Source organism: Salvelinus alpinus, chromosome 13 (assembly GCF_045679555.1).
Source record: "Salvelinus alpinus chromosome 13, SLU_Salpinus.1, whole genome shotgun sequence".
Classification (NCBI taxonomy): domain Eukaryota; kingdom Metazoa; phylum Chordata; class Actinopteri; order Salmoniformes; family Salmonidae; genus Salvelinus; species Salvelinus alpinus.
Genome location: NC_092098.1, coordinates 34,524,494 through 34,548,097, shown reverse-complemented (window position 1 = coordinate 34,548,097; position 23,604 = coordinate 34,524,494). Strand labels below are relative to the sequence as shown.

The following is a 23,604-nucleotide window of genomic DNA, read 5'->3' as shown; positions in this document are numbered from 1 at the left end:
CACGCAACATAGCACCACCACCTTTGAAGGTTTTCGTCATTCTCTGCTCAGACTTATATAGCAGTGTCCCAAGAACCCCCACCAGGGGTGACTGTAGGAGTCACAAGAGGGAACCCCACACTCATTTTGGATCCCAAGGGGTCTTTATTTTCATCACTATCTCCTTTGCCATCTTCTCATGTCTTTTCTTGGAACTTCATCCACACACACACACACACACACACACACACACACACACACACACACACACACACACACACACACACACACACACACACACACACACACACACACACACACACACACACACACACACACACACACACACACACACACACACTGCAGCATATTGTTTACATTTCTCACATTTTAGGCGTCCAGCTTTTCGCCCTGGATGGAACATGTTGCAATGAGATGGGCACAGAGGTATGTATGTACAGTGCTTTTCAGTGTGGCGGCAAATTAATTGAACAGGAGAAGAGGATGTGGTTGCTTGTGGAGGGAGAGCAGTGTGGGTGGTGGGTAAAACAGCTACAGTGATGCTGATTGGTTGCTCTGGCTCATCACTTCTTGACTAAATGAAAGATAGATTTATAAATTAGTTTGACCTTGCCATAGTTCAACAGCTGAAAAGCCTTCATTAACATACTCCCAGAGATAGCAAGACATTCAGTATTCACTGAATGAAGTAGCCTACCCATCCCCACTTACAATTTCCTTCATCAATGAAAGAAATTATACTATAGCACATTCAATTACATTATTATTGTAGACTATAGGCTACTCCTTTATCTACCTTGTACAATATCGTAATCATTGAATGAAGTAGCGTACCCAACCACATTTACCATTTCATTTATCAATTAGATAAATAATACTAGCACATACAGTTACATTATTGTAGAATAGGCTACTCCTGTATCCACACTGTATTAGGATACCGTTATGATTTCCTTGTTCTTGACAGGCATGATTTTAAGGTCTTCGATCAAAGTTGTATGTCGTACCTCATTCCCTTCAGTGAAAAGTAGTTATTCATCCCCCATTCAATTCAGTTTTAGTTTGTAGGCCTAGTAACGGCGGAAAAATAAACCCATAGCTCAAGTGTACAATGTAATGTAGAGATAGTGTATTACAATGTAAAATATGTATATATCCTATAGCACCGCATGTGTATATTTTCATTTGCAATTTAATTCATCCATTAAATAAATAATACTAGCACATCAAATGACGTTATTATTGTACACTAGCCTACTCCTCTATCGACACAGTAAATAATATTGCCTACATGCTTTCGACAATACGTTATCAACTCGTTATCAACAAAAAAATATTATTTTCAAATAAACCAAATTTGCCTTATCAACACAGTTGTCACGCCCTGGACCCTCCCCTTTAGAGTCAGATTTTGCGTCCGGAGTCCGCACCTTTGGGGGGGGGGTGTACTGTCCCCCCCAAAGAGCCATAGAGAGGCTTTTATTCTCTATTTTGGTTAGGCCAGGGTGTGACTAGGGTGGGCATTCTAGTTTCTTTATTTCTATGTTTTCTATTTCTTTGTGTTTGGCTGGGTGTGGTTCTCAATCAGAGGCAGCTGTCTATCGTTGTCTCTGATTGAGAATCATAGTTAGGTAGCCTTTTTTCCACCTGTGTTTGTGGGTAGTTGTTTTCTGTATAGTTTTAGTTACCTTACAGAACTGTTCGTTTCTCGCTATGTTATTTTTGTTCTAGTGTTCAGATTTAAATAAATATCATGAACACGTACCACGCTGCGCTTTGGTCCACTCCTTCTTCATCAGACGAGCATTACAACAGTAGGCCAAAACATTTCCTAACGATATCACAACTTAAATATAGCCTACTTACTCCTCAATCAGATCAATGACATCTTGGTAGTTCTTTTCATCTTCTCCAATGAAATTATCTGGGGCAGACACTATTGAAAATCACGTCTGCCGCTTAAAAAACGTAAAAAAACGAATGTCTGGGTCCCCACCGAGCTCTCAAATACCGTGCCCGTCTCTCACTCTATGAACGGTCACTGCTATCTGGATTCCTTGGGACGTCTCTACCCTGAACCCTAAACCCTAAACTATAACACTAAACTTAACCATTTTACATTTATACTTAATTGAGGTAGGGACATCCCAACGATTCCGAATAGCAAGGACCCTCTGGGAAAGCCCATTAACTTTTCTCTTTGACTGAAAGCTATGGAGACAACTCTTACTGGTTGTCTGATGTAGGCTACTGGTAACAACACAGTCTGTGATTGGCTAACAACATTTAGATCAACAACAAAAAAAATATATATTTGTCACATGCGCCGAATACAACAGTGAAATTACAGTGAAAAGCTTACAAGCCCCTAACCAACACCGCAGTTTGGAAAAAATACCTAAGAAAAAAACAAAGAAATGTAAGTAAGAAATAAATAAAGAGCAGCAGTAAAATAACAATAGCGAGGCTAAATACAGGGGGTACCGGTACAGAGTCAATGTGCGGGGGAACCGGTTAGTCGAGGTAGAGTTATGAAAGTGACTTGCATAGACAGTAACAGAGAGTAGCAGCAGTGTAAAAGGGTGGGGTGGGGGTAATGCAAATAGTCTGCGTAGCCATTTGATTAGATGTTCAGGAGTCTTATGGCTTGAGGGTAGAAGCTGTTGAAAAGCCTCTTGGACCTAGACTGGGCGCTCCGGTACCACTTGCCATACGGTAGCAGAGAGAACAGTCTATGACTAGGGTGGCTGGAGTCTTTGACCATTTTTAGGACCTTCCTCTGACACCGCCTGGTATAGAGGTCCTGGATGGCAGGAAGCTTGGCCCCAGTGATGTACTGGGCCGTACGCACTACCCTCTGTAGTGCCTTGCGGTCGGAGGCCGAGCAGTTGCCATACCAGGTAGTGACGCAACCAGTCAGGATGCTCTCGATGGTGCAGCTGTAGAACCTTTTGAGGATCTGAGGACCCATGCCAAATCTTTTCAGTCTCCTGAGGGGGAATAGGTTTTGTCGTGCCCTCTTCACGACTGTCTTGGTGTGCTTGGACCATGTTAGTTTGTTGGTGATGTGGACACCAAGGAACTTGAAACTCTCAACCTGCTCCACTACAGCCCTGTCGATGAGAATGGGGGCGTGCTCGGTCCTCCTTTTCCTGTAGTCCACAATCATCTCCTTTGTCTTGATCACGTTTGTGGAAGAGGTTGTTGTCCTGGCACCACATGGCCAGGTCTCTGACCTCCTCCCTATAGGCTGTCTTGTCATTGTCGGTGATCAGGTCTACCACTGTTGTGTCATCAGCAAACGTAATGATGGTGTTGGAGTCGTGCCTGGCCGTGCAGTCATGAGTGAACAGGGAGTACAGCAGGGGACTGAGCATGCACCCCTGAGGGGCCCCCATGTTGAGGATCAGCGTGGCGGATGTGTTGCTACCTACCCTTACCACCTGGGGGCGACTCATCATGAAGTCCAGGATCCAGTTGCAGAGGGAGGTGTTTAGTCCCAGGGTCCTTAGCTTAGTGATGAGCTTTGAGGGCACTATGGTGTTGAACGCTGAGCTGTAGTCAATGAATAGCATTCTCACATAGGTGTTCCTTTTGTCCAGGTGGGAAAGGGCCGTGTGGAGTGCAATAGAGATTGTATCATCTGTGGATCTATTAGGGTTGTATGCAAATTGGAGTGGGTCTAGGGTTTCTGGGGTAATGGTGTTGTTGTGAGCCATGACCACCCTTTCAAAGTACTTCATGGCTACAGACGTGTGTGCTACTGGTCGGTAGTCATGTTATCTTAGTGTTCTTGGGTACAGGGACTATGGTGGTCTGCTTGAAACATGTTGGTATTACAGACTCAGAAAGGAAGAGGTTGAAAATGTCAGTGAAGACACTTGCCAGTTGGTCAGCGGATGCTCGCAGTACACGTCCTGGTAATCCGTCTGGCCCTGAGGCCTTGTGAATGTTGACCTGTTTAAAGATCTTACATCGGCTGCGGAGAGCGTGATCACACAGTCGTCCGGAACAGCTGATGCTCTCATTCATGTTTCAGTGTTACTTGATTCGAAGCTTGACTATTTCGCTCGTCTGGTAGGCTCGTGTCACTGGGCAGCTCTCGGCTGTGCTTCCCTTTGTAGTCTGTAATAGTTTGCAAGCTCTGCACCATTCGACGAGCATCGGAGCCGGTGTAATACGATTCGATCTTGGTCCTGTATTGACGCTTTGCCTGTTTGATGGTTTGTCGGAGGGCATAGCAGAATTTCTTATAAGCTTCCGGTTTAGAGTCCTGCTCCTTGAAAGCGGAAGCTCTACCCTTTAGCTCAGTGAGGATGTTGCCTGTACGTACAGTCACTGTGGGGACGACGTCATCAATGCACTTATTGATGAAGCCAGTGACTGATGTGGTGTACTCAATGCCATCGGAAGAATCCCAGAACATATTCCAGTCTGTGCTAGCAAAACAGTCCTGTAGCTTAGCATCTGCTTCATCTGACCACTTTTTTATTGACCGAGTCACAGGTGCTTCCTGCTTTAATTTGTGCTTGTCAGCAGGAATCAGGAGGATAGTGTTATGGTCAGATTTGCCAAATGGAGGGTGAGGGAGAGCTTTGTATGTGTCTCTGTGTGTGGAGTAAAGGTGGTCTAGAGTTTTTTTCCTTCTGGTTGCACATTTAACATGCTGGTATACATTTGGTAAAACGGATTTAAGTTTCCCGGCATTAAAGTCCCCGGCCAATAGGAGTGCAGCCTCTAGATGAATGTTTTCCTGTTTGCTTATGGCGGTATACAGCTCATTGAGTGCGGTGTTAGTGCCAGCATCGGTCTGTGGTGGTATGTAGACAGCTACGAAAAATACAGATGAAAACTCTATAGGTAGATAGTGTGGTCTATAGCTTATCATGAGATACTCTACTTCAGGAGAGCAAAACCTCAAGACTTCCTTAGATATCATCATCAGTTTAATCTTGCTCGCAGGTCATCAATTTTATTTTCCAATGATTGCACATTGGCCAATAGAACGGATGGCAGTGGGGGTTTACTCGCTCGCCTACAATTTCTCAGAAGGCAGCCTGACCTCCGCCCCTTTTATCTCCGTCTTCTCTTCACGCAAATGACGGGGATTTGGGCCTGTTCCCAGGAAAGCAGTATATCCTTCACATTGGACTCGTTAAAGGAAAAAGCTTCTTCCAGTTCGTGGTGAGTAATCGCTGTTCTGATGTCCAGAATTTTTTTCCGGTCCTAAGAGACGGTAGCAGCAACATTTTGTACAAAAAAAGGCATAAAAGAAGTTACAAACAACGCAAAAAAACAACGAAATAACACAGTTGGTTATGAGCACGTAAAATGTCAGCCATCCTCTCTGGTGCCATTCTGTATACAGCGAGATAAGATAACATACCATGCCATGAGGTGAGGGAACGACAGATTACCTATAGATTGGACATAATCTTTTCTAAGCAATTAGCTATAACAGGAAATACACAAGCCATAGGCTACACTATAGCTCAAGGTGGCTACTTCGGAATGTCAGCTTGCACGGGGAAAACGGTAAGTTTCTAACATTTATGGTTGAGATTTAATTAAGATAAATATAAACTATGCACCTTATGACTTTCATTAACACGCATGCATCACACAGACGTTAGTCAGTCAGACGTTCAATGGTAGGCGACAGCCACACGGTGGTACAGTTGCCTAGGCTTAATTCTGGCACATATCACCCCCCATACCAAACCAGCCCCTTGCCCTTACCTATCCCTCAGTGCTCCAGACTCATATGGATGGCGTCAGGTCGGGATAGCACTTCACTCTATAGCCCACGGTTTCCCAAACTCTGTCCTGGGGCCCCCCCCTGGGTGCACGTTTTGGTTTTTGCCCCAGCACTACACAGAAAAATCAAATAATCAAATATTGATGATGAGTTCAGAAAGTATTCAGTGCATTCAGAAAGTATTCAGACCCCTCCCTTCTTCCACAATGTGTTACGTTGCACACTTATTCTAATATGGATTTTTTTTAAATTCTCCCTCGTCAATTTACACACAATACCCCATAATGACAAAGCGAAAACAGGTATGGTATAATTAAGGTATACAGGTATAATTTTTTGCTCATTTATAAAAAAAAATAAACTGGCATTCCTTATTTACATAAGTATTCAGACCCTTTGCTATGAGACTCGAAATTGAGCTCTGGGTGCATCCTGTTTCCATTGATCATCCTTGAGATGTTTCTCAATTGATTTGACATGATTTGGAAAGGCACACACCTTTGCAAAAATGAAGGGGATTTTTTTTTTTTGCTTTGTCATTATGGGGTATTGTGTGTAGATTTGTAGGAAAAAAAAGAAGGAAGAGAAGCGCTGCTAAGGTACACAATAGTAGATTTTGGTAGACAGAAGGTGCTCTTTGGTAAAAGGGGTAAATTGGTCATTAAAAAAAAGGAGGACCAAGGCACTCTTCATATAATTAATTAAAATGCCTTTATTTGTATGGCATGATCAATGGAAACAAAGTTTTGACGCGTTTTAGGCTGCATACCAATCCGACAAGGTATGACTCCAAACACCCATAAAAGGCTACCCTCCTTCATGTTATCCTCACATGTTATCCTGATGGGTATCAGTCTGGTGTTTTCTGTAATGACCTTAGTGATCACTATTTTTCAGCCTGTGTTCATAATGGCTGCTCAGTGAAACAACCTGTCCTGATTTCTCATAGACGCTTGCTAAAAAACTTCAATGAGCAAGCCTTCCTTCATGACCTGGCCTCTGTTAATTGGTATAGAATCAGCTTGATCCCCTCTATCGAAGACGCTTGGACCTTCTTTTTTGATATTTTCAGTGGTATTGTTAACAAACACGCCCCCATAAAGAAAATGAGAATTAAAAACAGGTTCAGCCCCTGGTTCGACCGTGATCTGGCAGAGTTACTCCACCTCAAGAATTCCATTTGGCAAAAGGCTCGGCACACGCATACTCAGGCTGACTGGCTCTCGTTCAGGCAAATGAGCAATAAGTGCACTCGGGCTATCCGGAAGGCCAAAGTTAGTTACTTTAAGGAGCAGTTCTCTCTATGTCAGTCTAACCCCAAGAAGTTCTGGAAAACGGTTAAAGACCTGGAGAATAAACCTTCCTCCTCCCAGCAGCCCATGTCCCTTAACCTCTTTCAGCTAGGGGGCACTATTTTTATGTTTGGAAAAATAACGTTCCCAAGGTAAACGGACTATTTCTCATGCCCAGATGCTAGAATATGCATATAATTGACAGATTAGGATAGAAAACACTCTAAAGTTTCCAAAACTGTCAAAATATTGTCTGTGAGTATAACAGAACTGATTTTGCAGGCGAAAACCTGAGGAAATCCAACCCGGAAGTGACTTCTATTTTGAAAAATCCCTGTTCCATTGCCTGCCTATCCTCCATTTAAAGGGATATCAACCCTGGATTTTGTGTTAAAACTGTGAAGGACCTCGGCGTTACTCTGGACCCTGATCTCTCTTTTGACGAACATATCAAGACTGTTTCAAGGACAGCTTTTTTCCATCTACATAACATTGCAAAAATCTGAAACTTTCTGTCCAAAAATGATACAGAAAAATGTATCCATGCTTTTGTTACTTCTAGGTTAGACTACTGCAATGCTCTACTTTCCGGCTACCCGGATAAAGCACTAAATAAACTTCAGTTAGTGCTAAACATGGCTGCTAGAATCTTGACTGGAAGCACACACATCACTGCGACGCTCCTCTTTTCAGTTCGCTGCTGCTAGCGACTGAACGAGTTGCAACAAACAGTCAAACTGGAGAGTTGTATCTCCATCTCTTCAATCAAAGACTCAATCATGGACACTCTTACTGACAGTTGTTGTAGCTTCGCATGATGTATTGTTGTCTCTACCTTCTTGCCCTTTGTGCTGTTGTCTGTGCCCAATAATGTTTGTACCATGTTTTATGCTGCTGATGTTGTGCTGCTGCCATGTTGTGTTGCTACCATGTTGTTGTCAAGTTGTGTTGCTACCATGCTGTGTTGTCATGTGTTGCTGCCATGCTATGTTGTTGTCTTAGATTTCCCTTTATGTAGTGTTTTTGTGTCTCTCTTGTCGTGATGTGTGTTTTGTCCTATATATATATATATATAATTTTTTTTTATCCCAGCCCCTGTCCCCGCAGAAGGCCTTTTTCGTTTTGGTAGGCCGTCATTGTAAATAGAATTTGTTCTTAACTGACTTGCCTAGTTAAATAAAGGGGAAAATAAATAAATAGATTATAATACAATGTCCTCTTTTGAACAGCTTTTTCCAATCAACCCTGATTTGAAGAGGGAATGGTTACATAATTCATTGGACAACACCTAGTAAGCAAAACTATACACATTTAAAAGTGAAATACTGTAGATATGTTATCAAAAATGCATCTCAAGGCTAGAAGCATCAGAACCCCTAGAAAGGTAGTTCTAGCCTTGAATATGACTGGGCAAAGTGTTAAGAATAGGAGAGCCATCTATTTTATAGTACACTAGTACACAGCAAACATGGACCACAACAGTCTAAAACATAGCTGAGGGCAATAGAACAAAATATCCACTAGATGACAGCAATGGGACCTCTAACGACCCTACAGGAAATGTGAGAAATACATATCTTCATTTAAACCAGGGTACTTAGTGGCCTGTAGTTTGTAAATCCCCAAACTTTCCCTTTGGTTTAGCTGTTTAAGATGGTCCCTTTTTCTAATTGAGGCCGGCACATGATCAATAACCATAGCTTGTAGGGAGGCAGGGTTGCCATTGGGGCGGCAGGTAGCCTAGTGGGTAGAGCGTTGGACTAGTAACCAAAAGGTAGCAAGAGTGAATCACCGAACTGACTGATAAAAATCTGTAGTTCTGCCCCTGAACAAGGCAGTTAACCCACTGTTCTTAGGCCGTCATTAAAAATAAGAATTTGTTCTTAAATGACTTGCCTAGTTAAATAAAGGTTAAAAAAAAATGTTGCAATTACTTATAGTGCCTTGCCATGGGGTAGTCTTCATTGTGTTCTGCTAAGTGGTCTTGAAGGTGTCTCTTTGTCCATCCAATGTAGAACACCTTGTTCTGTGGACATTCCAATCTGTAGATAACATGGGTGGCTTTGCAGTTAATTAAATCTTTGACTTGATACTCCATTTTAGAATCTGTCAACAAAATACTTTTTCTGTGCAATATTTCTGCAATGGTTGCACTGATTGCATTTAAAAGAGCCCCTGGGTTTGTGGTCTAGCCAAGTTTTTTGAGAGTCACCAGGAAGGTAACGTTAGCTGTGAGCTAATTTGTCATTTAGGTTTGGACATCTCTTAAAGCTTATGACTGGTGGCTCTGGGAATACTTTGCATAGTAGTGTATCACTTTGGATGATTCCCCAATTGTTTTTAATTATTATTTTAATGTTCTCTCTGGTGCGTCACGAGGCGCTCCCCTTCGCAACAAGTTCTCTCTGTCAAGTTGTCCGGCCCTTCTACCTGCATCTTTCAGGACCTGAGTGCTGTTGCCCCGATTCAAGAAGCGATTCTCCAATTCAGCAAATTTGACAAAGTTGTCTGTTTCCTGATCGCTAATTCTGCGAACTCTTTGACCATATGGAATGTTCTCTTTTAGTCTTTTGGGATGGAAGCTACTGTATGTGCCCTCAGAATGGTATTCCCATCTGTAGGGTTCATAAAGATTGATGTGTACTGTCGTAGCTGAATCAGAATTAGTTAGGTAACATAGATAAATAATATGTTTTATTTACTTTATAACTGTCATTAGAATGTCTTCTTTTGCACTATACTGTTGGCAGTTACATTTTCCTTTCTTCTCTAGGGAAAAGTCACTTGGGGCCCAGAGAGGGGAGAGGTCAGGCTTGTCTTTTACATGTCTGGTAATATGCAGAATATCAGAAAGGAAGAAGTCAGGTTTGAATATTGTCTGCATATGTGAATGTATCTGCTAAACCATGTGAAGCGATGGCGTGATTAATGGGGAACCAGTTAGTTATCTCCACAATGTCTGTACTCCAGTCATTCCCTCCTTTTCCAATTGGGGGGAGGAGTATGGCAGTGTCTGGAACCATTGTATGTCCCCTCTGATATTGCACTTATCTTTCATAGTATATGACCTAGAGGCTCACTCTCCTCCGTGAGCTTGTCCAGGAGGGGACGTATTTGAGATGGGAGTATCTAGAATTTACAATTGATATATGCCATTGGATGAGGTAATGTTTTGGTACTATGAAGTACCAAGAACGAGAAGTAGAACCTCGTCTAAGAGACCAAACTGAACGATAATTTATAGCTAATGCTATCTGGCTATGGGATGCTCCTCTCTCAAGTAAAAGGCCCTTTGTGAAGTTCCTAAGATCTGTGGTTTGTCATGTGAGTTGAGAGGGGTGTATCTTGGCTATAAAAGATAGTAAGTATTATTTTGTAAGCACTCTCAGGGAATTAATTTATAGACACTGAATTAATCTGAGAGTCAAAGGGCTATGGTGAAGCTCATATAATTAAAGATGGACTTTAAAATATAACCCTAACTTGTGTGTGGTTTGTAAACTCTCCTCATTTAGTAATACAGGAAATTACCATGACAGTACAAACAACCTTTGTCATGTTTACTGATGTCGAGGTCCAAAAATGAATGTTATGCTTGCTGTACTCCATAGTTAGTTTGATGTTAGGGTTAATGCTGTTAAGGTATTGGTGGAAGGAAATAAGTTAATCTTCTGAGCCAGACCAGAACAGCAAACACCATCAATATAGCGTCCCCACCATATAATCCGGTCAAATAACTGTTTTTTAGGATCCAAAATGAAGTCATTTTCCCATTTACCCAAGTACAAACCAGCGTAGGAAGGGCTGTAGCAAGTTCCCATGGCACATCCTTTGGCTTGTTTAAAAATACAGTCCTGAAAGACAAAATGTTATTATTAAGAGTCCATTCAGTCAGTGAGACAATTCATTCTGTGGGAGACATCTCAGTCTCAGGCCGGGTACTCAAGAAATGGTGCATAGCTGCCAAACCTTGTTCATGCTCAATGGTGGTGTATAGAGACTCCACACCCATGGTGACTAAAAAGGACGCTGTACCTATATTGTTAAATTCCTTAATTTTGTTCAACACATCTGTGGTGTCTTGAAGATAGGATGGGAGTGAAGGCAGAAAAGACTTAATAAAGTAATCAATGTACTTGGAGATGGGTTCTGTCAGACTTTCATTACCACTAATGACTGGTCTGCCTGGGGGATTTTCAAGATTCTTGTGGACTTTTGGAAGAAGATAAAAAAGAAGCCACATGCAGACTGCCATTGAAAAGACATTTGAACTCATTGTCTGAAATGTAGCCACTCTCCTTAGCTTCTGTGAGGAGATTGGAGATTGGTATAATTCATCATTGTCTAACTGACGGTAGGCTTCTGTCACATATTTGTCTTTACTCCACACTACTGTAGCGCCACCTTTGTCTGCTTTTTAACCACAATCCGTCCATTTTTGGACAATGATTCAACTGCAGCCCTCTCTGACTTAGAAAGGTTACATTGTGTTTGGTTAGAGTCAATTTTACCCTTAAACAGATTCTCCACATCAAAACTCACCTTCTTGGCAAATGTATTTAGTGTGGCATTCTGGACAATGGGACAAAAGGTGGACTTGGGCTTAAAATGTTTTTTTGAGGGCACAGAAACTGCCTGACCTGAGACACTGGCGTCTGTAGTTGGACAGATGTTTTGCTTGTACCAGGCCTTCAGATGTAGATTCCTGTAGAAACTAAATAGGTCAATCTTTGTATTGAATTCATTAGTCGAGTATGTGGGGAAAAAGGACAGTCCTTTAGACAAGACCCTTACACATCATTAGAAAGGGGTTCTCCAGAAATACTGATCACAGCCTTGTTCTGGTCCTGCTCCGTGTGGTTTGATAGTCCTGATTTCAACCTACCCTCCATGTTGGCTTCTTCTGTGTCGTCTCCCTCTCTTGTTGGGGAACCTGCGTGGCTCCTCTTCCCGGCCTCTGACTCTCTGGGGGCGATCCTTATCGTTGCTGCTCATAAAGTTGAAAGAAACAGATCTAGGCTTCATCCTCTGCGGATGTGATTCTGAATTCTTGCAGGTTGGTTTTCTCCAGGCAAAGACCTTACCATCTCTGAAGTCTTCTTGATCTCTTTTACATTTCTTTAGCTTGTCTTGCTTCAATGTCAGAGTGAATGTGTCTATTTTCTCTTTCATAATCTCATCACATTGTGCTTTGTTGGAATTATCACTGTTTTCTGACATTTTTCTTTTTACTTCTTCAATATCTGTTTGGACTACTTGTCTGTCGTTTTTAGCTTCCTCTATTAGAAGTAGCATTAGGTCAAAAGAACACTTGCTGACAAAAGCCTCCCATTTATCTCTAAATTCAGTTTCACCTTGTGCTCCATTAGCTGGAAACTTCATAATACGGAGTCCTTTCTAGGGGTTCTGATGCTTCTAGCATTGAGATGCATTTTTGATAAAATATCTACAGTATTTCGCTTTTTAATGTGTATAGTTTTGCTTACTAGGTGTTGTCCAATGAATTCTGTAACCACTCCCTCTTCAAATCAGTGTCGATTGGAAAAAGCTGTTCAAAAGAAGACATTGTATTGTTATCTTGTTATCGTAGGCCATGCAGCCGAAGCCCGTCAGAGTTTTTAAACTTTGTTTCCATTGAACATGCCATACAAATAAAGGCATTTTAATGAATTATATGAAGAGTGCCTTGGTCCTTCTTTCTTATTGTGTGTAGATTGATGAGGGGGGAAAAAATGATTAAATCAATTATAGAATAAGGTTGTAACATAACAAAATGTGGAAAAGGGGAAGGGGTTTGAATACTTTCCAAATGCACTGTATAGAGTTCCTCTGTCCAGTGTCTGTGTTCTTTTGCCCATCTTAATATTTTATTTTTATTGGCCAGTCTGAGATATGGCTTTTCATTGCAACTCTGCCTAGAAGGCCAGCATCCCGGAGTCGCCTCTTCACTATTGACGTTGAGACTGGTGTTTTGCGTGTAGTATTTAATGAAGCTGCCAGTTGAGTACTTGTGAGGCGTCTGTTTCTCAAACGAGACACTCTAATGTACTTGTCCTCTTGCTCAGTTGTGCACTGGGGCCTCCCACTCCTCTTTCTATTCTGGTTAGAGACAGTTTGCACTGTTCTGTGAAGGGAGTAGTACAGAGCGTTGTACGAGATCTTCAGTTTCTTGGCAATTTCTTGCATGGAATAGCCTTCATTTCTCAGAACAAGAAAAGACTGATGAGTTTCAGAAGAAAGGTCTTTGTTTCTGGCCATTTTGAGGCTGTAATGAAACCCACAAATGCTGATGCTCCAGATACTAAACAAGTCTAAAGAAGATCAGTTTTATTGCTTCTTTAATCAGAACAACAGTTTTCAGCTGTGCTAACATAATTGCAAAATGGTTTTCTAATGATCAATTAGCCTTTTAAATGATACACTTGGATTAGCTAACACAACATGCCATTGGAACACAGGAGTGATGGTTGCTGATAATGGTCCTCTGTACGCCTATTTAGATATTCCATGAAAAATCCTTCTGATCAATTTGATGTTATTTTAATGGTTACATTTTTTTGCTTTTCTTTCAAAAACAAGGACATTTATAAGTAACCCCAAACTTTTGAACAGTAGGATATATATTATAGATAGATAGATAATATATACTGTATAATACACTGTATATACTGTATATATTTCCTTTTTATGTTTATTTTTTGCTGCCTCTTGGGCCCCACACAGGCCTGGGCACAGGGGCTTTAGCCTCGGTAAGCCACTGCATTAAGCCGGCCCTGGCTGCATTGTCTTTCATGTATTTCCTAGTTAATGTACAGAACATGGGAGTTTATCTCTTACATAATATGTAGGCCTAGGCTGTGCAATATGCAATCATGTGTACCAATGTACCACAGTTCTATTTGGGATTATAAACTGGGTCGTTTGAGCCCTGAATGCAGATTGGCTGAAAGCCATGGGTTCTCAGACCATATACCATGGGTATGACAAAAAATAACTTTTTACTGTTTTAATTAAGTTGGTAACCATATTATAATAGCAATAAGGCACCTATGGAGTTTGTGGTATAGGCTATATATGACCAATATACCATAGCTAATAGCTTTATCCAGGCACTCAACATTGCGTCGAGAGCAAGAAAAGCCCTTAGCCGTGGTATATTGGGCATATACCACATCTCCTCGGGCATTAATGCTTAAATAGAACTGCTGCACCGGTAGTGCGCTGCGAGGAATTCCGAGAGGGTGTTTCTAATGAGCACAGGTGTCGCTCGTTGAGGTGGCAGGGCAGAGCTTTCTCATGATGACAAATGTTTTATCCAAATATTCAATGTCCCAAAGCGTAAAAGAGAAAGTTGACGAAGACATTTTTGTAGACTTGGGCATTTGCCGAAGTAGTTCACTGGAATAATTCCTCGCGCCCGATGCTGAACGCCAAACGCGAGTCTGTGTCACGTCAACTGCCGCTGAGGTCACATTGCCTACTGTAAACGCGCTACCCTTGTCTTTTCTCTGGCGGAAGGAAGCATATTGAAAGACCACCACATTACCCAAAGTGAAATTGCGCACAGATAACGGGAAGACCGTATACATTACGACTGGAAACAGCGATTGTGGGGTGACCAAAGGCGCATACTGAACTTTGGAGATGTATACTTTGCGGAAATTTGGCACCTTGCTGTCACTTGCATTTCTCTTGTATTTTCCAGGTAAGACAATGGTCATTTTGAGTTTGAACTAACGCATTTTCTTCTCTTACGTGGTAGTTGTTTTTCAATAGCTTATTGTGGATATTTTAAGGTGTTTGTAACCAACCAAAAATTGTCGAGCTAACACCGACAACATAGAAACAATGTTCTTGGTGCCTCTGAATGACAGGAACCTACAAGACCTAATAGCCAGTAATACTAAAATGAATCATTGAATTATGGAGAAGTGGAAGATTAATGTTACTCAATTTAACATTCTGATTTAAATCTGAAACACCGGTTTGTTTTCCATGGGATTTGAAACAAGTGTGTTATGCATAATTCTGAGCGCTGAGGCAGGGAAGAATAATTTATTTATTAGATGGATAGACACTGCCTGAACAGTGGGTTTACACTGTTTAGCAAAGTGTTTCGTCAGTCAAGAATTCTAACATCAACGGTATTGGTCATACTAGTGAGATTACCCTTACAATTTAACCACGTTTTAAATTAAACCTAAAAAATAAGATAATGGTACTAGGGTTGCAAAATTCTAGTAACTTTACCCACATTCTCAGGTTTTCCCAGATATCCTTGTTGAAAGAACTGGAATAAAGAGGGAATAACAGGAAATCCAGCAATCCTCCAATCAGGTTTTCTAGAAATCCTTGTAATTTTGGGAAAGTTGACTGGAATTTTGCAACCCTAATTATGGTACTAATTCTGTGCTTATTGATCATGTAAAAAAAAATATTTAAAAAAGTCTTCCATTTGTCTATGGTTTTCAGAATTGGACACAATTTTCTAAATATTGTACACTTGTCAAATATTTATGCTTCTTTCAGTTTATATCCTTCCTTCAGTTTATATCCTTTTGTTTCCAAAACAATCACATGTGCTGATGCAGGCAATCTCACCCTTAGCTTATTTCACCTTAACAAGGTGAGGCATTGCCAATAGTATTTCAAATAGTAAGGAGTATTACAAGGACTCATTCCTTGACACATGGTTAATGCAATCTATCCTCACACTCTTGTCTTGAGTATGAAGTGCAGAAAAAAGCTGCTAGGTAGCTAAATCAAATCAAATGTATTTATAGAGCCCTTCTTACATCAGCTGATATCTCAAAGTGCTGTACAGAAACCCAGCCTAAAACCCCAAACCGCAAGCAATGCAGGTGTAGAAGCACGGTGACTAGGAAAAACTCCCTAGAAAGGCCAAAACCTATGAAGAAACCTAGAGAGGAACCAGGCTATGAGGGGTGGCCAGTCCTCTTCTGGCTGTGCCGGGTGGAGATTATAACAGAACATGGCCAAGATGTTAAAATGTTCATAAATGACCAGCATGGTCAAATAATAATAATCACAGTAGTTGTCGAGGGTGCAGCAAGTCAGCACCTCAGGAGTAAATGTCAGTTGGCTTTTCAGACCCATCATTAAGAGTATCTCTACCGCTCCTGCTGTCTCTAGAGAGTTGAAAACAGCAGGTCTGGGACAGGTAGCACATCCGGTGAACAGGTCAGGGTTCCATAGCCGCAGGCAGAACAGTTGAAACTGGAGCAGCAGCACGGCCAGGTGGACTGGGGACAGCAAGGAGTCATCATGCCAGGTAGTCCTGAGGCATGGTCCTAGGGCTCAGGTCCTCCGAGATAGAGAAAGAGAGAATTAGAGAGAGCATACTTAAATTCACACAGGACACCGGATAAAACAGGAGAAGTACTCCAGATATAACAGACTGACCCTAGCCCCCCGATACATAAACTACTGCAGCATAAATACTGGAGGCTGAGACAGGAGGGGTCAGGAGACACGGTGGCCCCATCCGATGATACCCCAGACAGGGCCAAACAGGCAGGATATAACCCCACCCACTTTGCCAAAGCACAGCCCCCACACCACTAGAGGGATATCATCAACCACCAACTTACCATCCTGAGACAAGGCCGAGTATAGCCCACAAAGATCTCCGCCACGGCACAACCCAAGGGGGGACGCCAACCCAGACAGGAAGATCACGTCAGTGACTCAACCCACTCAAGTGACGCACCCCTCCTAGTGACGGCATGGAAGAGCACCAGTAAGCCAGTGACTCAGCCCCTGTAATAGGGTTAGGCAGAGAAACCCAGTGGAGAGAGGGGAACCGGCCAGCAAGGGTGGTTCGTTGCTCCAGAGCCTTTCCGTTCACCTTCACACTCATGGGCCAGACTACACTCAATCATATGACCTACTGAAGAGATGAGTCTTCAGTAAAGACTTAAAGGTTGAGACCGAGTCTGCGTCTCTCACATGGGTAGGCAGACCATTCCATAAAAATGGAGCTCTATAGGAGAAAGCCCTGCCTCCAGCTGTTTGCTTAGAAATTCTAGGGACAATTAGGAGGCCTGCGTCTTGTGACCATAGCGTACGTGTGTACGGCAGGACCAAATCGGAAAGATATGTAGGAGCAAGCCCATGTAATGCTTTGTAGGTTAGCAGTAAAACCTTGAAATCAGCCCTTGCCTTAAAAGGAAGCCAGTGTAGGGAGGCTAGCACTGGAGTAATATGATCACATTTTTTGGTGATAGTGCTAAATACTGCTACTAGAATCCTGACTAACTGAAGTTTATTTAGTGCTTTATTCGGGTAGCCGGAAAGTAGAGCATTGCAGTAGTCTAACCTAGAGGTGACAAAAGCATGGATTGATTTTTCTGCATCATTTTTGGACAAAGTTTCAGATGTTTGCAATGTTACGTAGATGCAAAAAAGCTGTCCTTGAAACAGTATTGATATGTTCGTCAAAAGAGAGATCAGGGTCCAGAGTAACGCCGAGGTCCTTCACAGTTTTATTTGAGATGACTTTACAACCATCAAGATTAATTGTCAGATTCAACAGAAGATCTCTTTGTTTCTTGGGACCTAGAACAAGCATCTCTGTTTTGTCCGAGTTTAAAAGTAGAAAGTTTGCAGCCATCCACTTCCTTATGTCTGAAACACAGGCTTCTAGCGAGGGCAATTTTGTGGCTTCACCATGTTTCATTGAAATGTACAGCTGTGTGTCGTCCGCATAGCAGGGAAAGTTAACATTATGTTTTCGAATGACATCCCCAAGAGGTAAAATATATAGTGAAAACAATAGTGGTCCTAAAGCGGAACCTTGAGGAACACCGAAATGTACAATTGATTTGTCAGAGGACAAACCATTCAGAGACACACTGATATCTTTCCGACAGATAAGATCTAAACCAGGCCAGAACTTGTCCGTGTAGACCAATTTGGGTTTCCAATCTCTCCAAAAGAATGTGGTGATCGATGGTATCAAAAGCAGCACTAAGGTCTAGGAGAACGAGGACAGATGCAGAGCCTCGGTCTGACGCCATTAAAGGGTCATTTACCACCTTCACAAGTGCAGTCTCAGTGCTATGATGGGGTCTAAAACCAGACTGAAGCATTTCGTATACATTGTTTGTCTTCAGGAAGGCAGTGAGTTGCTGCGCAACAGCTTTAAAAAAAATTTGAGAGGAATGGAAGATTCGATATAGGCCGTTAGTTTTTTATATTTTCTGGGTCAAGGTTTGGCTTTTTCAAGAGTGGCTTTATTACTGCCACTTTTAGTGAGTTCACATCCGGTGGATAGAGAGCCGTTTATTATGTTCAACATAGGCGGGCCAAGGACAGGAAGCAGCGCTCTCAGTAGTTTAGTTGGAATAGGGTCCAGTATGCAGCTTGAAGGTTTAGAGGCCATGATTATTTTCATCATTGTGTCAAGAGATATAGTACTAAACACTTGAGTGTCTCCCTTGATCTTAGGTCCTGGCAGAGTTGTGCAGACTCTTTGGAGGAATACTCAGATTTAAAGAGGAGTCTGTAATTTGCTTTCTAATGATCATGATCTTTTCCTCAAAGAAGTTCATGAATTTATTACTGCTGAAGTGAAAGCCATCCTCACTTGGGGAATGCTGCTTTTTAGTTAGCTTTGCGACAGTATCAAAAATAAATTTAGGATTGTTCTTATTTACCTCAATTAAGTTAGAAAAATAGGATGATCGAGCAGCAGTGAGGGCTCTTCGATACTGCACGGTACTGTCTTTCCAAGCTAGTCGGAAGACTTCCAGTTTGGTGTGGCGCCATTTCCGTTCCAATTTTCTGGAAGCTTGTTTCAGAGCTCGGTATTTTCTGTATACCAGGAAGCTAGTTTCTTATGACAAATGTTTTTAGTTTTTAGGGGTGCAACTGCATCTAGGGTATTGCGCAAGGTTAAATTGAGTTCCTCAGTTAGGTGGTTAACTGATTTTTGTCCTCTGACGTCCTTGGGTAGGCAGAAGGAGTCTGGAAGGGCATCAAGGAATCTTTGGGTTGTCTGAGAATTTAGAGCACGACTTTTGATGCTCCTTGGTTGGGGTCTGAGCAGATTATTTGTTGCGATTGCAAACGTAATAAAATGGTGGTCCGATAGTCCAGGATTATGAGGAAAAACATTAAGATCCACAACATTTATTCCATGGGGCAAAACTAGGGCAGACTGTGGCAGTGAGTAGGACCAGAGACATTTTGGACAAAACCCACAGAGTCGATGATGGCTCCGAAAGCCTTATGAAGTGGGTCTGTGGACTTTTCCTTGTGAGTATTAAAATCACAAAAAATTTGAATATTATCTGCTATGACTACAAGAACTCATTCAGGGAACGCTGTATATGGCCCAGGAGGCCTGTAAACAGTAGCTATACAAAGTGATTGAGTAGGCTGCATAAACTTCATGACTAGAAGCTCAAAAGTCAAAAACATCTGGGTTTTTTTTGTAAATTGAAATTTGCTATCGTAAATGTTAGCAACACCTCCGCATTTGCGGGATGCACGGGGGATATGGTCACTAGTGTAACCAGGAGGTGAGGCCTCATTTAACACAGTAAATTCATCAGGCTTAAGCCATGTTTCAGTCAGGCCAATTAAGATTATGATCAGTGATTAGTTCATTGACTATAACTGCCTTTGAAGTGAGGGATCTAACATTAAGTAGCCCTATTTTGGGATGTGAGGTATCACGATCTCTTTCAATAATGGCAGGAATGGAGGAGGTCTTTATTCTAGTGAGATTGCTAAGGCGAACACCGCCATGTTTTAGTTTTGCCCAACCTAGTTCGAGGCACAGACACAGTCTCAATGGGGATAGCTGAGCTGACTACACTGACTTGTGCTAGTGGCAGATTCCACTAAGCTGGCAGGCTGGCTAACAGCCTGCTGCCTGGCCTGCACCCTATTTCATTGTAGCGCTAGAGGAGTTAGAGCCCTGTCTATGTTGGTAGATAAGATGAGAGCACCCCTCCAGCTAGGATGGAGTCCGTCACTCCTCAACAGTTCAGGCTTGGTCCTGTTTGTGGGTAAGTCCCAGAAAGAGGGCCAATTATCTACAATTTATATATTTTGGGAGGGGCAGAAAACAGTTTTCAACCAGCGATTGAGTTGAGACTCCGCTGTAGAGCTCATCACACCCCCTAACTGGGAGGGGGCCAAAGACAATTACTCGATGCCGACACATCTTTCTAGCTGATTTACATGCTGAAGCTATGTTGCGCTTTGTGACCTCTGACTGTTTCATCCTAACATCGTTGGTGCTGACGTTGATAACAATATCTCTATACTCTCTACACTCGCCAGTTTTAGCTTTAGCCAGCACCATCTTCAGATTAGCCTTAACGTCGGTAGCCCTGCCCCCTGGTAAACAGTGTATGATCGCTGGATGATTCGTTTTAAGTCTAATACTGCGGGTAATGGAGTTGCTAATGACTAGGGTTTTCAATTTGTCAGAGCTAATGGTGGGAAGCTTCGGCGTCTCAGACCCCGTAACGGGAGGAGTAGAGACCAGAGAAGGCTCGGCCTCATACTCCGACTCGCTGCTTAATGGGCAAAACCGGTTGAAAGTTTGTCGGCTGAATGAGCGACACCGGTTGAGCATTCCTACAGCATTTCCCTCCAGAACCCATGAGAAAGTTGTCCGGCTGCGGGGACCGTGCGAGGGGATTTGTACTAATGTTACTATCTGTACTTAATGGTGGCACAGATGCTGTTTCATCCTTTCCTACACTGAAATTACCCTTGCCTAACGATTGCGTCTGAAGCTGGGCTCACAGCACAGCTATCCTCGCCGTAAGGCGATTGTTCTCCTGTATATTATGAGTACAGCGACTGCAATTAGAAGGCATCATGTTAATGTTACTACTTAGCTTCGGCTGTTGGAAGTCCTGATGAACCATGTCCAGATAAAGCGTCCGGAGTGAAAAAGTTGAATGAAAAAAAGTTGAGTGAGGGGAAAAATATAAACAGTAATTAAAAACCGTAAAGTTGTCAGGTAGTAAAGTAAGGTTGGCAACAAAACGCACAGCAACACGTAAACAAGTCTGCAAGTTGTGACCGGAAATGACACGCTCTCCTGTTCTATGAAACATTACAATAAAGACCCACACTCTATCCTGTCGGACTTATTGTAATACAACTTTCTCAACATGAGTTTTCGGCCTTTACTTCAGCTGTTTGACTCTACAGCAGGTGTGTCCCCTGAGGTCCAAAGCATGGGAGGAAATGGTTGTGAATAGCATCCTGCTAACAGGAAGATTGCTCATTCTCTGGGCAAGCTACAGATTGTTATACCAGGTTCTTGTATCCATTACTGGGAGTTACAGGTTAGGTACTGATTGGTGTAGCACAGATAATGTTCGACCAACCTTGAAGGGTAATGTCATATTCATCATCTCCAGCACCACCCCAACATCAACATATGTGAAAATTGTGAGTCTATGTTTGGTAGTAAAGTTTTTCCAATGATTACATTGTTGTGCATTGTGATTTTAACCAATTATGAGTAGGCATTGCCTACTAATTGGTTGATGTCATTGGAAACAATACTTTTATGTTTTATTGTGTTGGGGTGGTGCTGGAAAGATGAATATGAAGTTGAACATTTTAGAAATGTCCCTTTTTAACATGGCTATACATCTTCATTCTCGATTCGGCCAAACATGTATCTTCTAAAATGTCTGTGTCCAGTTGCAGGTGGTTCGTTTTGAATCTAGAAAGTGCTCCGTTACTAAAATAAATTCTCCATGAAGTAATCCAGCAATGTGTACGCCGCCATCTTGTATATTTCAAATCTTCTCTCGTTGACCGAGACAGGTGAGTGTCATAATGACATGCAGCACCACCTGTCTCAATCAATGAGAGATTCTCCATTTAAAATATGGAGGCGCAAACATTGTTGTACACGTACATTTTAGAAGATGCATGTGTGGGTGACTTGGTTGGTCTACAATTCTGTGCTACACCAAACAGTACTTAAACTGTAACTCCCAATACTGGATACCAAAACTCTGTGGTAAAATCACATTATCTGGTGTAACAATCTGTAGCCATCTCCTGGCATGCCTTCATCCCTATGGCTATGTTTCATAATTAGTCATGTAAGGAATTTGTGTTCTTGAAAACAGGATAACCTGTGGTGGTGTTTTTTTTGCCTTTTCAATCAAATGATTAATGGGTAATGTAAATTAGTTTTGTGTATGAAGTTGGGAAAACTAGTGTCTTGGAACTGAAGTCTGGAGTTAAAGTAGGCTACATTAAACAAATGAGTATTGTTAGTACACTGCTGCACAGCGTGTGTGTGGCACCCCATACCATTAAAATACGATCAAGCCAGGCGCCAGTATTGTTGTTTTCATGGCAGCTTCTTGCGCAGTTGGTCATTTAGAATCTAGGTTTATTTCATTTGGAACATTAGCATGCTCGCTGTTCTTTCAACACAGCAGGACATGTTGCCATGTCAGGCACTATAAGACATATAGTAATCATATTTCATAGGACCATCACATGGTGTTAGTTACATTGTCCCGAGATCGCTAAATCAAATAGGATTGTCAAGTCAGACGCTAGTTGTTTTGGTTTAGCTCATTTTAATTTTCCTTTAGTCTCAGTTCAATTGGTTGACTACATAATTATGTTGTAGTTGTTTAAATAACCTTGTGGTGTTTCCACTTTAACAGAATCTCATTCCAAAAATAAATGAGTTTCATTTTTTTCCCCCACAACTTGATGTCCCTGGACTTGTTTTTGTAAGGTGGGTCAAAGGAAAGCTGTACCAGTATTGTTACACTTGAAAGCTTTTAGCTCTTTCAGTCTGATCGCAAGAGGTGGTTCAGGGTTATCTGGATAATTTGGATCAGTAATGTATATGGAGAATATACAGTTGAAGTTGGAAGTTTACATAAACTTATGTTGGAATCGTTAACTCGTTTTTCAACCATTCCACAAATTTCTTGTTAACAACTATAGTTTTGGCAAGTCAGTTAGGACATTTACTTTGTGAATGACACAAGAGAAAATGTCCAACAATTGTTTACAGACAGATTAATTCACTGTATCACAATTCCAGTGGGTCAGAAGTTTACATACACTAAGTTGACTGTGCCTTCAAACAGCTTGGACAATTCCAGAAAATGATATCATGGTTTTAGAAGCTTCTGATAGGCTAATTGACATCATTTGAGTCAATTGGAGGTGTACCTGTGGATGTATTTCAAGGCCTACCTTCAAACTCAGTGCCTCTTTGCTTGATTAAATTGGAAAATCAAAAGAAATCAGCCAAGACCTCAGAAGAAAGATTGTAGACCTCCACAAGTCTGGTTCGTCCTATGGAGAAATTTCCAAACGCCTGAAGGTACCACGTTCATCTGTACAAACAATAGTACGCAAGTATAAACACCATGGGACCACGCAGCTGTCATACCGCTCAGGAAGGAGACTCGTTCTGTCTCCTAGAGATGAACGTACTTTGTTGCGAAAAGTGCAATTCATTCCCAGAACAACAACAGGAGGACCTTGTGAAGATGCTTGCGGGAAAATTATCTA

General features: G+C 41.9%; 1 protein-coding gene across 1 annotated transcript in view; it reads left to right on the top strand.

The window, feature by feature from the left end:
• Nucleotides 1-14,273: 14,273 nt before the first annotated feature.
• The window catches only part of LOC139537570 (endothelial cell-selective adhesion molecule-like), a 68,937-nt gene continuing 59,606 nt past the window's right edge, over nucleotides 14,274-23,604 (top strand). The window contains exon 1 of the mRNA XM_071339035.1: nucleotides 14,274-14,755. Coding sequence (XP_071195136.1) covers nucleotides 14,695-14,755 — 61 coding nt within the window. The 5' untranslated portion in view covers nucleotides 14,274-14,694. The remainder of the gene's footprint in view (nucleotides 14,756-23,604) is intronic.